A 16,416-nucleotide genomic window follows, 5' to 3' on the forward strand; every position below is an offset into this window, starting at 1 on the left:
TCATGACTATGCGTTATGTTCCTTTTAACAAATAAACCATCTATAAGAATAGTAGGTGCCTAACAAAGGTTATGGTTTTTGAGGATACAAGTATCTAATGGTCTCTGTTAATGGATTTCCCAGAATATTTGGTGAACTAACATTTCAAAGGTAATGGCAGTGATTCTAAGGGCATTGGTACCTTCAGGGTCTTGGAATTAGATCATTCCATATTTCCACTTGTGTGAGCTCCATTCTCTACACAGTTGCCATCTTAAAATGGGGAAAGGAATTGAGAGGGTTTGGTCTTAAGCTTGAACATCATGTCTGCCTAGGGCTAAGATAGCAATGGAAGACCAACATGCTGAAATGGTCCACTCGGACCACTGGTCCAATTGGACCACTCTCATGACTGAAGTGCTGCAATGTCTGGCTATAGGCTCTTCAGAAGGGACAGGCAGCACAGAAGGGGTGGTGGTGTGGCTTTCTATATTAGAGAGTGTTTTGATGTTGTGGAACTTGAGGCTGGGAATGATAAGGTTGAGTCCCTATGGGTTAGGATCAGCGGGAAGGCCAACAAGGCAAGCATCCTGGTGGGGGTCTGTTACAGACCGCCGAACCAGGATGAGGAGACGGATGAGGAGTTCTACAGGCAGCTGGCAGAAGTTGCAAAATCGTAAGCGCTTGTTCTTGTGGGGGACTTCAACTTCCCAGACATATCCTGGAAGCATAACACAGCCCAGAGAAACCAGTCTAGGAGGTTTCTGGAGAGCATGGAAGATAGCTTCCTGACGCAGCTGGTTAGAGAGCCTACCAGGGGAGGTGCCCCGCTAGATCTTCTGTTCACAAACAGTGATGGACTGGTGGGAGATGTGGTGGTCAGGAGCTGTCTTGGGCAGAGTGACCACGAAATGGTAGAGTTCTCTGTTCTTGGCGAAGTCAGGAAGGGGACCAGTAAAACCGCTGTCTTGGACCTCCAGAGGGCTGACTTGGAGCTGTTCAGGACACTGGTTGGCAGAGTCCCTTGGGAGGTGGTTCTGAAGGGCAGAGGAGTCCAGGAAGGCTGGGCACTCTTCAAGAAGAAAATCTTAATGGCTAAGGAGTGGTCTGTCCCCACGTGCCCAAAGACGAGCTGGCGCAGAAGAACACCGGCCTTGCTGAACAGAGAGTTGTGGCTCGGGCTTAGGAGAAAAAAGAGTGTTTATAATATTTGGAAAAGAGGGCAGGCCACTCAGGAGCACTATAAGGATGTTGCGAGGCTATGCAGGGACAAAATTAGAAAGGCCAAAGCTCATCTGGAGCTCAATCTGGCTACTGCCATTAAAGATAACAAAAAATGTTTTTACAAATACATCAACACAAAAAGGAGGACTAAGGAGAATCTCCATCCTTTACTGGATGCGGGGGGAAACTTAGTTACAAAAGATGAGGAAAAGGCTGAGGTGCTTAATGCCTTCTTTGCCTCAGTCTTTAGCGGCAAGACCAGTTGTTCTCTGGATACCCACTACCCTGAGCTGCTGGAAGGGGATGGGGAGCAGGATGTGGCCCTCACTATCCATGAGGAAATGGTTGAATACCTGCTACAGCACTTAGATGTACACAAGTCAATGGGGCCAGATGGGATCCACCCGAGGGTACTGAGAGAACTGGCGGAGGGGCTGGCCAAGCTGCTTTCCATCATTTATCGCCAGTCCTGGCTATCAGGGGAGGTCCCAGTCGACTGGTGGCTAGCAAATGTGACGCGCATCTACAAGAAGGGCTGGAGGGTAGACCGGGGAACTATAGGCCCGTTAGTTTGACCTTAGTGCCATGGAAGCTCATGGAGCAGATTATCTTGAGTGTCGTCACGCAGCACTTACAGGGCAACCAGGCAATCAGGCCCAGTCAGCATGGGTTTATGAAAGGCAGGTCCTGCTTGACGAACCTGATCTCCTTCTATGACAAAGTGACGCACCTAGTGGATGAGGGAAAGTTTGTGGATGTGGTCTATCTTGACTTCAGTAAGGCTTTTGATACCGTTTCCCACAACATTCTCCTCAAGAAACTAGCTGCTCATGGCTTGAACTGGTGTACGCTTCATTGGGTTAAAAACTGGCTGGATAGCCGGGCCCAAAGAGTCGTGGTGAATGGAGTCACATCCAGTTGGAGGCCGGTTACTAGTGGAGTCCCCCAGGGCTCAGTACTGGGGCCAGTTCTCTTTAATATCCTTATCGATGATCTGGATGAGGGGATTGAGTGCACCCTCAGTAAGTTTGCAGACGACAACAAGTTAGGTGCGTGTGTTGATCTGCTCGAGGGTAGGAAGGCTCTGCAGGAGGATCCGGATAGGATGAACCAATAGGCTGAGGCCAACTGCATGAAGTTCAACAAGGCCAAGTGCCAGGTCCTGCACCTGGGGCACAACAACCCCAAGCAGCACTACAGGCTCGGAGATCAGCGGTTGGAAAGCTGCCTGGCAGAGAAGGACCTGGGAGTACTGGTTGATAGTCTACTGAATATGAGCCAGCAGTGTGCTCAGGTGGCCAAGAAGGCCAACAGCATCCTGGCTTGTAAAAGAAGCAGTGTGGCCAGCAGGTCTAGGGAAGTGATTGTCCCCCTGTACTCGGCTCTGCTGAAGCCGCACCTCGAGTACTGTGTTCAGTTTTGGGCCCCTCACTACAAGAAGGACATGGAGGTGCTTGAGCGAGTCCAGAAAAGGGCGACGAAGCTGGTGAGCAATCCGGAGAACAAGTCTTCCGAGGAGCAGCTGAGGGAGCTGGGCTTGTTCAGCCTGGAGAAGAGGAGGCTCAGGGGCGACCTTATTGCACTCTATAGGTACCTTAAAGGAGGCTGTAGCGAGGTGGGGGTTGGTGTATTCTCCCACATGCCCAGTGACAGGACGAGGGGGAATGGGCTAAAGTTGCACCAGGGGAGGTTTAGGTTGGATATTAGGAAGAACTTCTTTACTGAAAGGGTTTTTAGGCATAGGAATGGGCTGCCCAGGGAAGTGGTTGAGTCACCATCCCTGGAAGTCTTTAAGAGACGTTTAGATGTAGCCCTTAGTGATATGGTTCAGCGGAGGACTTGTTAGTGTTAGGTCAGAGGTTGGACTAGGTGATTTTGGAGGTCTCTTCCAACCTAGATGATTCTGTGATTCTGTGATTCTGTGAAATATTGTCCGTTTTAGAAGAAAACATTCCTCAAAATATGGGGGAGTGATCAATCAGAAAATGTAACTCATTTTCACATAATGAAAGATACAACAGAACAAAAAGGCCACCACAATAAATCTGCAAAGAGTAATAATCTGCTCTAAATTTAACAATAATATGACCTTTTGATTACTAATCAAATCAAACCTTGTAGTTAAAAACAAAACAAAAAACAAAAAAACAAAAAAACTCTTTTGCTTTGTGCACCAAAAGAAACACACTCTCACATGTTTATCAACAGGAAGACGTTTTTACACCAGGAATACAGAATAAGCAAGTAGTTCACTGTTCTACACAGAGTTTCAACACCTAATTAAGAGGATTCTGGGATTATTTTATAGAGCTAATGATGAATGGTTCTGGCATTACATTCACACATAGTAGAAGAACTTTGCTTGAGATGGTACTGGAAAGTGATAATTGGCTAGTATCTGAGAGGATGTGTCATAATTCCAATAGTCATGACTGCAACAGAACCTAATTTGGGCCATGAACAAGCATTTTACTGGAACTATCCACATCAGTTTGTTTTATTAAAACCCAAGAAATGCAAAATAGGACTATGGTAATTGTAAGTAAGATTTTCTTTGCTATGCTTTTTAAACAAATCACTAGACAATGTAAGATGACATTCCACACTCAAGGAAATGGTGGATTAATTAGTTGATACTTTAGAATTACTAAAAATGGAAACCACTTCTTCATATAAATTATTTGTACTAGTGTAGCAGAGCCTTAAGCCCTAAAAAACACATATTTCAACACTAAATGAAGCATGGCTAATCATAAGCAAAATAAGAAAGTCAGTAACTTCCACAATTTATATTTCACTAGAAGGATTAATCAGATTTATTTTACACTCCTAAACTAAACAAATGCTATACGTAAGGCTCCTCACTCATGAGCATGAATCAGCAATGTTAAAAATGTTAGAGTGTCCAAAGAAGAAAAAAAAAAAAAAGGAGAAAAAAGGAGTGTCCAAAGGAAACAAATATGGTGAAGGGCCTAGAGGGGAAGACGTGAGGAGGTGAGGAGTGGCTGAGGTCCCTTGGTTTGCTCAGCTTAGAGCAGAACGGGCTGAGGGGAGGCCTCATGGTGGCCTGTAGCTCCCTCACGAGGGGAGCAGAGGGGCAGGCGCTGAGCTCTGCTCTCTGGGGACAGCGACAGGACCCGAGGGAATGGCATGGATCTGGGACAGGGGAGGGTCAGGCTGGGTGTTAGGGAAAGGTTCTGCACCCAGGGGGTGGTCAGGCACTGGGACAGGGCAGTGGTCACAGTACCGAGCCTGCCAGAGTTCAAGAATCATTTGGACAACACTGTCAGACATAGAGCCTGTTTTTTTGGGTGGTCCTTTGGAGACCCAGGAGTTGGACTTGATGATCCTTGTGGGTCCCTTCCAACTCGGATATTCTATGATTCTATGACTCATTCACTTCAGGAGAAAAAAAAATCTTAACCCTTGCTCCATATTGAAATATTAACCATGAATGAAGAGTTTAAAAGAATCCATGAGATTTTTCTCAAAACCATAGAACAGGTTTGCCTTCACTAAATTCTCTAATGATTCACTTCACTGTAATTCCACATCTTTTCCCCCACATGGTAAAGGCTTACTAAAAAGGTATTTAAGCTGTAAGAGAAATATATATATTTAAGCTAGCATACTTTTTTGATTTTCCTGCTAACCCACTGCATGTTTGCAGAAAAGGTTGGTAGCCGTATTTTACACAGAGGCTGGCATATCTGATGTTATTTCTCCTCGGAGTACTGTGATCTCATTGACAAAAATATGGCAACTAACCAATGAGGCAACAGGAAGACTTGTATGAAGTATATTCATGCCACGGTTCCCTGGTATTAAAGAATGTCTTTATGTAACTTGAATATAAACAGTCTATGAGAAATAATATGCTAAATATAAATATTTCTTAGAATCACAGTATTCAATTAAAAGCCTAATCTTTTGTACCAAATCATAGAAACTGAAAAATGTAAATCCTCTTTTCCAGATGGTAAATCAGATCTTCAGAGCTGATGTTGACTTGTAAAATATTTTTTAAAAAAACAATATAGCACATAAGTATATCCCTTTACCCAGCTATACATGAAGAGGTTATTCCTTAAAAAGGACAATGTTATTCATGCAAAACTCTCCTTTAGCTCACACAAAGGCATTGAAATGGTGAAGACTATCTATTCATTCACTACTATAGAATTTTTGCATTTCACAATTTGCTTATATTTCAGAAATAAAAAGGAGGAAACATAAAAGCCACAGTTACAAATGGCTCACTGTTTTTTTCAAAATAAGGTCACATGGAAACAGACAGATATTTTATACCCAGCCAGTATGAAATGGAAGTGAAAAAGGATGATATACACTATGTGTTTGGAGGGCCATCCAAAGTGGACATTCTGAAGGACACACTCATTTCTTTCTCCTATGAGGAAAGGCTGAGAGAGCTGTGACTGTTCAGCCTGGAGAAGAGAAGACTTGGAGTGGGTGGGGGGAATCTCATCAACATATACCTGAAGGAAGGGTGCAAACACAGCGCATAGCTAGGCTCTTTTCAGTGGTACCTAGTGACAGGACAAGAGGCAACGGGCACAAACTGGAACACGGGAGGTTCCCTCTGAACATCAGGAAGCACTTGTGTTCTGTGCAGTTGACAGAGCACTCGAACAGGTTGCCTAGAGAGGTTGTGAAGTCTCCCTCCTCAGAGATATTCAAAAGTAGTCTGGACATGGTTCTGGGCGACCTGCTCTAGGTGGCCCTGCTTGAGCAGAGGGGCTGTAACAGTTGACCTGCAGAGATCCCTTCCAACCTAAACCATTCTGTGATTCTGTCATTTGAGAACTTCCATTGTAAAAAAAAAAAAAATCCCAAAGGAGTAAGAAGAAGGGAAAAGAAATGCAACAATTCTCCTGAAGCAAAATGAGGAAGGTCTGGAGAAAAGGGACATCACAAATGAACATGCTTAACTTCTCTCAGGAATGAAAACTTTTGAAACTTCTTTCTGAATAGGTTCCTTTTTGATGAAATTAACATAAGTTATATTGATGAAGAAAGACATTTTTCTACAGGTAGTCCAATTTCAATATTGACTAGAACACTGCTAACAATTATTAGCAAAATTATTAAATGGTATTCTTGTTACAAGTTGTTGCAAATCTGTTTCATGTTTTATACTTTTCTGAAGCCTACTACATAGACTGTCTTCAAGTCGGTGGTCCACAAAGCATCAGCAGGTCCTCTACATAGTGTAACTTTCTGAGATTTGGAACTTGGTAGGCCTACCTTACACATAAGGAGCAGAGGCCAAACAAAACAAACAAAAAAACAAACAAACAAACAAACCACCTTTTTGAATAGCATTTAGATTTCAAATTTTGTGGCAGACTTGCAATCTGGCACAGATGGCTCTCCTGGAGCTGCAGATCCCGACAACTCCAGAAAGAAAAATACATTGTGAGTAAGTTTTGGATATTTCCTGAAAATAAAGAAGCCCACCCTCCCCAGCAGAGTATTGCAGGCTTCTTAATAAGCTTCTAGACTCAAGCTTTCAGTTTATTGCTTGAATCAGATGACACAGCCTCAATCCAATCCTTTTTAGTTTGCCAGTTCCATTCCAAACCTGACTAACAACATTGTCAGTTTAGTGTTCCCAGCTTCCAATTGCATACCAGGTTTCATGTCTCCCTTAACATTCTCAGCAAGAGCCTTATCTTCCATTTCCTATTATCAGTTTCTTTGTCCAGTCGGATCTTCTTTACCTCTATTAAGTCTAATTAGAATCCTTTGCCATTCCTACACCTGATGATTCACCTAAGATGATTCAGTTTTTATCTGAAATAATAATAATCTCTGTTTTTGAATCAGTTTTGTGCATTTCTTATTAGCAAGTTTTAGTAACAGTACAAAAGACACATTTATCCTCCGCAATAACGTCCAGTTCTTGTATCTTACTGGCTCAGCACAAATAGGAACAGCATGAGAGGTTTAAAGATTCTGCCTTAATTTATACTGATCTTCTTATCTTAGTGCTGTATAGATAAAACAAAATAAACAAACAAAACTGCTCAATTGCTCTGTAAGGCTGTTTTCCTTCAAGTACAGATTGTTGAGACTGGAGAGGTCCAAAATGTAGTTAATGTGATAAACAATCAAAACTGAAGTTTACCACAACTGATTGAGAATTTTTGTTTTATTCCAGTTTCAAGTTTCGTCACTTGGCTAACATGCTTTATCTGAAGTTTCCCAACGTGCAGAGTGAAAAAACATGTCATGTAAAATTTCAGGTCAAACAGAATAAATTGGAAACAACTGAAAATACAAATATAAATGAATTTTATAATGAAAGAGGCCGAGCAACCAAACTAGCTAATACTAAAGAAGACTGCCGGTAGTGCATACTTATTATATGATGTTACACTGGAAATTGTGCTAACTTGACAACTTGTTTACCTTGAATTCTTCAACAATAATACTCAAAGCTTCATGTCCAGCTTGTCTCATATCTTCTAACTCCTGCTTATGCTTTTCCTGTACAAAAATATGAAAAGATTATATACAACATATACACATGACATAATACTAAGAAAGTAAAGACCAAGTATTCTCCTCATTTTTGCTATCTTTCATGAAGAAATGTACACCTCTAGTATTTTTGGATATTGTATATATGCTCAATTCAACTTGTTCTGAATATTAAACTTTTTTATTTCTTAATTTTACTTTAGTACTTCCCAGATCATTCTAAATGGTTCTGTTTTCTTTTCTTTTTCTTTTTTTTTTTTTTTTCCATTTTGTTTCTCTGATTTCTCTGTGTTTTTTTTTGTGTTTTTTTTTTTTTTTTGATACATCTGTGGGCGGTAGGACTTCTGAAGCACTCTCTTAGCAAAGATAAAAACAAAATTGTAACTTTAAAATGTTGCTGTAATGTTACCTACTGACTAGGTTACTAATACATTTCAATGTCTTGATTATTAGATTCAGCTTTCTCAGAACATCAAACCCTTATCCTGCTCAGCACATCTTTTTCTATCTTTTCATCTTTTTTAATTCTTAAGGTTCTCAGGAAGTCTTCTTGCATAAGGCATTCTGAATATGTTTTTCAAATAAAACTATTTTAGCCACAGTAGTATGTAATAATATCTGTGGACAGAAAGATTCTATTTTTTTTGCCTTTATATAAAAATGTTTCTCCTATGGTTTACAATGTCTGCAATATGAACACTTCATTAAATTCTCAGCATTTAACTCCTATCAACGAGCAGCTCTGCTTTTTCAAATCATCAATGAGTAAAACTATGAAAAACTTTCCCTGCTCCCTCATTCTTCACGTGAATGATCTTTTCTTAAATCAGACTGTACTGTAGATGATGTGTTTTCTGCACCAGTTTTCCAATGTGATTTAAAACAAAGACATCATGAACCTTATCTTGCAGCTATTACAGAGCAACACCATACAGAACCTGCACCACAGATCTATTGTTTGAATGGAATTCAAGTTGAAATGAATAAAATTTTTTGTTTTCTAAAAGTTTCATGTTCAAAGTAAAACAAAAAAAACAATGAGTATCAAACAAAAACTGTTCAATTTCATTATGAAAGGCCATGTAACACCATTAAGAACAAATTCATCAGTCTGTAACTCCACTAAATTTGATTAGAAACTTCTGCTCAGTTATTCACTTCCTTTCTACTGAAAGGGCCATCTTTGCAAAAAGTCTGAAATTATTATATGAAATTATATATACTTATTATTGGCACAATAAAATGAAACATTCAGATTTTCTTGAATAAAACTGTTTTATTTGTTTGTGAAGCCCTGCAAGAGCAACTGAAATGAAGCAGAAAAACAAAAGATGGAAATATTTTGAAGTGTAAATAAACAAAGTATTACTTTGAATAACAATACACAACACCTGTGTACATCAGTTTAATTGCGTTGAGATACATAGATATCACTGACACCATAAGTAAGTAAATTCAGATGTTTTGCATTAAAAAATGCTGAGATGGTCATATTTTTTACAGAATAATTCTACAGAATTGGTTGAAGAGAAAAATATGATCTAGTGTTTAACTCCAAAGCTCCATGTCACAGTGAAATAAGCTCACTGTGAAAAGTGAACAGAAAAACAAACAAACAAAAAAAAAACAGAAAAAGAAAAGAGAGAGAGAAAGCAGTAAGTACTAAAAAAGCATAACAAGGATTCAAAAGTATGATAAAAGGAATTCTATAGAATGAGGATATTCATTTTCACTATGTATTCTAACAGAAAAAATACTGAAGAGAAAGCATCCCATGCTGAGAAAAGCCTTTAAATGAGAAAAGATATAACAATAAGATTTCCGTTAAAGATCCATCAGAACTACTTTAAATGCAAGTGTGTGGTGGTTTTACTCAGGTGGGCGGCCGAGCTCCACCACAACCACTCTCTCACTTTCCCTCCTCAAAGAGGAATGGGGAGAAAATATGATGAAAAGGGCTCAAGGGTTGAGATAAGGATGGGGAGATCACTCAGCAATTATCATGACATGCAAAACAGACTCAGCATAGGGAGACAGTAAGATTTATTGCCTATTAATAACAAGCCAGAGAAATGAGAAACAAAGGAAAGAAACCAAAAGCACCTATCCCCCATCCGCCCTCGTCCACCTCCTCCCCCAAGTGGCGCAGGGGAATGGGGGCTATGGTCAGTCTATAGCGCTTCTTCTATACCACTCCTTCTCAGTCACCCTTGTCCCCTGTGCTGTGGGGTCCCTCCCACGGGATGCCGTCCTTCCCAAACTGATCTGGCGTGGGCTTCCCACAGGCAGCAGCTCTTCAAGAACTGCTCCAGATATGGGTCCGTACCATGGGGTCCATCCCTCAGGGGGTCCATCCCTCAGGAGCAAACTGCTCCAACCTGGGTCCCCCACGGGCAGCAGCTCCTGCCAGGTCACCTGCTCCTGTGTGGTCTCCTCTCCACGGGCTACATATTCACAGCTACATTACCACAAATTACCACTAGCAAATACACTATGATTAAAAAGGCAAGCATTGTATATAGATAAAAAGCTATTACAATATTACCAGGAAACAAATTTTTATATGTAGTAGATATCTGGGGAATAGTACAGATTAACAGTAGCAGCAATTAGAGGTATGAAGGCAATTAGATGCAGTAAAAAATAGTAATATAGTAGCAAATACAGATTAGCTACAGATTAGCATAGGTTCAACAAGTTATCAACACTATTGTACTGAATATACTTATGGATTGTGAAGTTATCAATATTAAAACAACTACACTTATGACAGGTTATAAATATCGACTACTTATGGCAGATTATGTACATAAATACAACTTTAATAAAACTACTGATATCGCATCAAACCGATCTCAGAAGTGGAGGTGGGAGAGAAGGACAATGCCAAATCAACCTCAGAGGGATCTAATTACAAAATACTGACCTCAAAATGGTCTAATTACAAACAAACAAACAAACCAAAAAACTCAGGAAAGACAGATAATCAGAAACAGGCTCAGGAGCAGGACCAAACAAATAACAAAGTTTTACTTCAAATATAATCTGCATTACAGAGTTTGGAGACAGACAGGCCTCCACAGCAAAGGTAAAATTTGTTTAGGATGTCCTATAGGAAAGCACAGGGCATTTTTCAGAGAGAAAGGTTCCATTCTGGACAGAAAAACAGCAATTTTTATATCTCTGAGACATAAGAGGGCATAGGATACCACCTCTTAGAGCAGCCAACAGATGCTGCTAATTTGTTTCACCCGAAAGAACCAATAGATGAGGTTTCCTATTCTCTCACACAAAACGTTTTTACTTTTCCCAGACTATTTTCTGCTTTTCAGATGGTACGTTGCTGTTCCAGTTCCTTATTTTTACCTTTATGGATGGTATCCTCAGGATGTCCCCATTTCTTAGGTACTCAGCTGCACCTCAGGAGGCCAGTGGTACCTTCCAAATATACTCCTGGTTCATGGGTAAGCAGTTTTCAGGCTGGAAGGCATTTTCTTCTGTGAGTGTTTTAGCAGACATTTTCTGTCAGTATTGTTCCCATTAGGGCCAGGTCATATTTATGGCTGCTCCTGTCAGTACAGTACCCCTCACTGGCATTGTTGGGCAAATCCAGGTGCAAAGCAAAAAATTTAGTCTGTCTTCTTACAATAAATTTCTCAAGTTTTTCAGAATTAGTAATTTGTCCAAAGTCACAAGACAAATGGGTACAACTACGAACACAGAGGTATAACCATGAACATGAAGATCCCATCCAATGCTAGAGTATCCACTTTAAATATTCCCTAAAGTAAAGGAAATGAATCATTAGTAAAGAATAGTAAGGAATCAGAGTGCTAGAACTGACACAAACAAAACTATGCCTGTGAAAGTGTTAGAAGAGAGAATGAAAGTGCATTATCGTGAGTACCTATACAAAAGTTTAAGTTCCTATGGCCACATTCCTTCCAAGTAAGGGCTTCATCCAATCTGATGAAGTTTGATGTAAATGCTACGCAACAGTGCCTGCTTTACGTGCCCATTTGCAAGAGTGACTTTCAATTCTTTCTAAGGATCTCCGGCATTTTCTTCTGCAAGTCTGTAAAATACCATTTCAAAATCTTTTTGATGTATCAGTCAATGGGATGTGCACTTGTTCCTTGTACTATCTAATAAGGCCACGAAAGATCACTTTAAAAAATTCATTCTGGAAGTATATTAATTGATTTACCATCTAACAATGGAGATGCACCAAAGTTCCTGAGTTTCAAGCTTTGGCTCTGAACACCAGAGAAACATTCAGAGAAGAACAGCATATTAATGTGACAAGCAATGATAATGGCAATCCTTTACAAATCCTCTGTATAAATACATATTTTCCACAGGAACATGAGTTTAATGAGTGTATGTAACTACTCTTAAAATTCATAGAATCACAGAATATCCCAAGTTGGAAGGGACCCATAAGGATCATCAAGTCCAACTCCTGGCTCCACACAGGTCCACTCAGAAACTCATACCATATGACTAAGAGCACAGTCCAAACACTTCTTAAACTCTGACAAGCTTGGTGCTGTGACTATGTCCCTGGGGAGCCTGTTCCAGTGCACGACAACCCTCTTGGTGAAAAACCTCTTCCTGATATCCAGCCTGAACATCCCCTGACACAGCTTGACCCCATTCCCACAGTTCCTATCGCTTGCTACTAAAGAGAAAAGATCGGTGACTGCCTCTCCACTCCCCCTCGTGAGGAAGCTGTAGACTGCGATGAGGTCTCCCCTCAGCTTCCTCTTTTCCAGGCTGAACAGGCCAAGTGACCTCAGCCGCTCCTCGTACATCTTCCCCTCTACGCCTTTCACCATCTTTGTAGCCCATCTCTGGACACGCTCCAATAGTTTCACGTCCTTTTTGTACTGTGGTGCCCACAACTGCACACAGTACTCGAGGTGAGGCTGAGTTAAAAAATTAATGCTCTAGACGTAAGAAAGAAAAAGGAAGCTCTGAAAATTCTAAATAGTGTAGATCTGAAATTAAGATGTAATATTCAGATTTCATATTGGACAGAATTTTCACAGAATGGCCAAGGTTAGAAGGGACCTCTGAAGATCACCCAGTCCAATCCCCCCTGCTGAACAGGATCACCTAGAGAACACTGCGCAGGATGGCATCCAGGCAGGCTTTGAATATCTCCAGAGGAGACTCCACAGCCTCTCTGGGCAACCTGTCCCAGTGCTCTGTCACCCTGACAGTAAAGAAGTGCCCCTCATATTCAGATGGAACTTCCTGTGCTTCAGTTTGTGCCTTCTGCCTCTTGTCCTGTCACTGGGCACCACTGAAAAGAGTCTGGTTCCATCCTCTTGACACCTTCCCTTTAGATATCTATATACATTGCTGAGGTCTCCCTTCAGTCTTCTCTTTTCCAGGCTGAACAGGCTCAGTTCTCTCAGCCTGTCCTCGTATGACAGGTGCTCCAGTCCTCTAATCATCTTAGAACTCCTCTGAACTCACTCCAGTAGCTCCATGTCCCTCTTGTACCGGGGAGCCCAGAGCTGGACACAATACTCCAGGTGAGGCCTCACCAGGGCTGAGCAGACGAGGAGGATCACCTCCCTTGACCTGCTGGCAACACTCTTCCAAATGCGCCCCAGGATACCGTTGGCCTTCTTGGCCACAAGGGCACATTGCTGGCCCATGGTCAGCTTGCTGTCCACCAGGACTCCCAGGCCCCTCTCTGCAGAGCTGCTCTCCAGCAGGTCAGCCCCCAGCCTGCACTGGTGCTTGGGGTTATTCCTCCCTAGGTGCAGGATCCTGCACTTACCCTTGTTGAACTTCATGAGGTTCCTCTCAGCCCATCCCACCAGCCTGGTGAGGTATCTCTGAACGGCAGCGCAGCCCTCTGGGGTAACAACCACTCCTCCCAGCTTCGTGTCCTCAGTAAACTTGCTGAGGGTGCACTCTGTTCCAGGTCGTTGATGATTAAGTTGAACAAGACTGGACCCAGTATGGACCCCTGGGGGACACCGCTAGTTACATGCCCCCAGCTAGACTCTGCACCACCAAGCTCAACACTCTGAGCTCTGCCATCCAGCCAGTTCTCAATCCACCTCATCTAGGCCACACTTCCTGAGCTTGTCTATGAGGATGTTATGGGAGACAGTGTCAAAAGCCTTGCTGAAGTCAAGGTAGACCTCTGGTGGTTTTACTCAGGTGGACAGCCTAGCTCCACCACGACTGCTCTCTCACTCCCCCTCCTCAAAGAGGAACGGGGAGAAAATACGATGAAAAGGGCTCAGGGGTTGAGATAAGGACAGGGAGATCGCACAGTAATTATCGTGATGGGCAAAACAGACTCAGCATAGGGAGATAGTAAGATTTATTGCTTATTACTAACAAGCTAGAGAAGTGAGAAACAAAGGAAAGAAACCAAAAGCACCTACCCCCCCCCAACCCTCTCCCACCTCCTCCCCCCAAGCGGCGCAGGGGAACGGGGGAATGGGGGTTATGGTCAGTCTGTAGCGCTTCTTCTCCGCCGCTCCTTCTCGGTCACTCTCGTCCCCTGTGCTGTGGGGTCCCTCCCACGGGATGCATTCCTCCCCGAACTGATCCGGCATGGGCTGCCCACAGGCAGCAGCTCTTCAAGAACTGCTCCAGATATGGGTCTGTACCACAGGGTCCATCCCTCAGGAGCAAACTGCTCCAACCTGGGTCCCCCATGAGCAGCAGTTCCTGCCAGGTCACCTGTTACTGCGTGGTCTCATCTCCACGGGCTACAGCTCTGGCCTGGAATCTGCTCCAGCAGGGGTCTTCCACAGGCCGCAGTCTCTGTCAGTACACATCCACCTGCTCCACCGTGGTCTCCTCCACGGGCTGCACCGTGGAACCCTGCTCCACTGTGGGACCCATGGGCTGCAGGGGGAGAACCTGCTTCACCATGGTCCTCACCACAGGCCGCAGCAGACTTCTGCTCTGGTGCCTGGAGCACCTCTCCCCCTCCTTCTTCACTGACCTTGGTGCCTGCAAGGCTGTTCCTCACTCCTCTCACTCTCCCAGCTGCTGTGTGGTGCAGCGTTTTTTTCCCCGTCTTAAATATGCTCTCACAGAGGTGCAAACAACATCACTTATTGTCTCGTCTCTGGTCAACAGTGGGGCCCTTACCTAACATAGGGCAGCTTCTAGATTCTTCTCACAGAAGCCACTCCTATGGCCCCCTGCTACCAAAACCTTGCCACGTAAACCCACTACAATACCACAGACACCACTCTCCCCTCATCTACCCAGCTAGTCATCTCATCATTGAAGGCCATCAGATTGGTTAAGCATGATTTCCCCTTGGTGAATCCATGCTAACTTGCTGATCACCTTCTTATCCTCCACATACTTGGAGATGACCTCCAGAATGAGCTGTTCCATCACCTTTCCAGGGATGGAGGTGAGGCTGACGGGCCTGTAGTTGTCCGGGTCTTCCTTCTTGCCCTTTTTTGAAGACTAGCATGACACTGGCTTTCTTCCAGTCCTCAGGCACCTCTCCTGTTCTCCACGATCTTTCAAAGATGATGGAGAGTGGCCTAGCAATAACACTGGCCAGCTCCCTCAGCACCTGTGGGTGCATTCCATCAGGACCCATGGATTTGTGGATATCAAGCTTGCTTAAATGATCTCTGACCCAATCCTCTTCGACCAAGGCCATGTCCTCCTTTCTCCATACTTTCTCTTTTGTCTGCAGGGTCTGAGATTCCTGAGGGCTGATCTTAGCGGTAAAGACTGAAGCAAAAAAGGCATTCAGCAACTCTGCCTTCTCTGTAACCTTTGTCACCAGGGCACCTGCCTCCTTCAGCAGTGGGCCTACATTTTCTCCGGTCTTCCTTTTTCTACTGATGTATTTGAAGAAGCCCTTCTTATTGTCTTTGACATCCCTTGCCAGATTTAATTCTAAATGGGCCTTGGCCTTCCTCATTGCATCCCTGCATACTCTAACAGTGTCCCTATATTCCTCCCAAGTGGTCTGTCCCTTTTTCTACATGCTGTAAACTTCCTTCTTCTACCTGAGCATTGCCAGGAGCTCCCTTCCCATCCATGCAGGTCTCCTGCCCCCTTTGCTTGCCTTCTTACTCATAGGGATGCACTGGATCTTGAGCTTGGAGGAAGTGATGCTTGAATATTGACCAGCTGTCTTGAACCCCCCTTTCTTCTAGGGCCCTAACCAAGTAGATTCTTCCAAGTAGATCCCTGAAGTGGCCAAAGTTTGTTCTCCTGAAGTCCAGGGTTGCAATCCTACTTCTTTCCCTGCTTCCTCCTCGCAAGATCCTGAACTCCAGCATATTATGGTCACTGCAGCCGAATTGTGTAGAATTCCTGTGTATGGCATGCATGATTTCAGAGTTTTTTGGTTGTTTTATTTTTGTTCTTCCTTTTTTTTTTTTTTAAATATATATATATATACACACATATAGACAGGAATAAAATTAATTTAGAAGTTTGAAATTTCAGTAAAGTGACCTTCAGAGGACTTTCACCTCCTTGCCCTGTGATGGAACAAATCTCACATCAGAATGCTGACACAAACAGATACTTGGCACATTTTTACTTTATTTTGTGATCAAAGCCTTGATGATCTTTCCAGATAATACTGATAAGGAGGCACGCATTGTGGACACAATACGAAAATAACAGGCAATTTATTATTCAGCAGTGTTTCAGTCTTTTCAGTTTTGTGATTATTACATGATGAAACAT

General features: G+C 42.8%; 1 protein-coding gene across 20 annotated transcripts in view; it reads right to left on the reverse strand.

Annotated features, from left to right (window-relative positions):
• The window catches only part of CCDC91 (coiled-coil domain containing 91), a 336,822-nt gene that overhangs the window by 145,860 nt on the left and 174,546 nt on the right, over window positions 1–16,416 (reverse strand). For 16 of the 20 annotated variants that reach the window (XM_083819591.1, XM_083819592.1, XM_083819586.1 and 13 more), the window contains one exon: window positions 7,636–7,713. The exons of the other annotated variants lie outside the window; for them this stretch is intronic. In XM_083819591.1, the coding sequence (XP_083675717.1) occupies window positions 7,636–7,713 (78 nt within the window). The remainder of the gene's footprint in view (window positions 1–7,635; window positions 7,714–16,416) is intronic. 20 annotated transcript variants of the gene reach the window in all.

This window comes from Anser anser, assembly GCF_964211835.1.
Source record: "Anser anser genome assembly, chromosome: 1".
Classification (NCBI taxonomy): Eukaryota; Metazoa; Chordata; class Aves; order Anseriformes; family Anatidae; genus Anser; species Anser anser.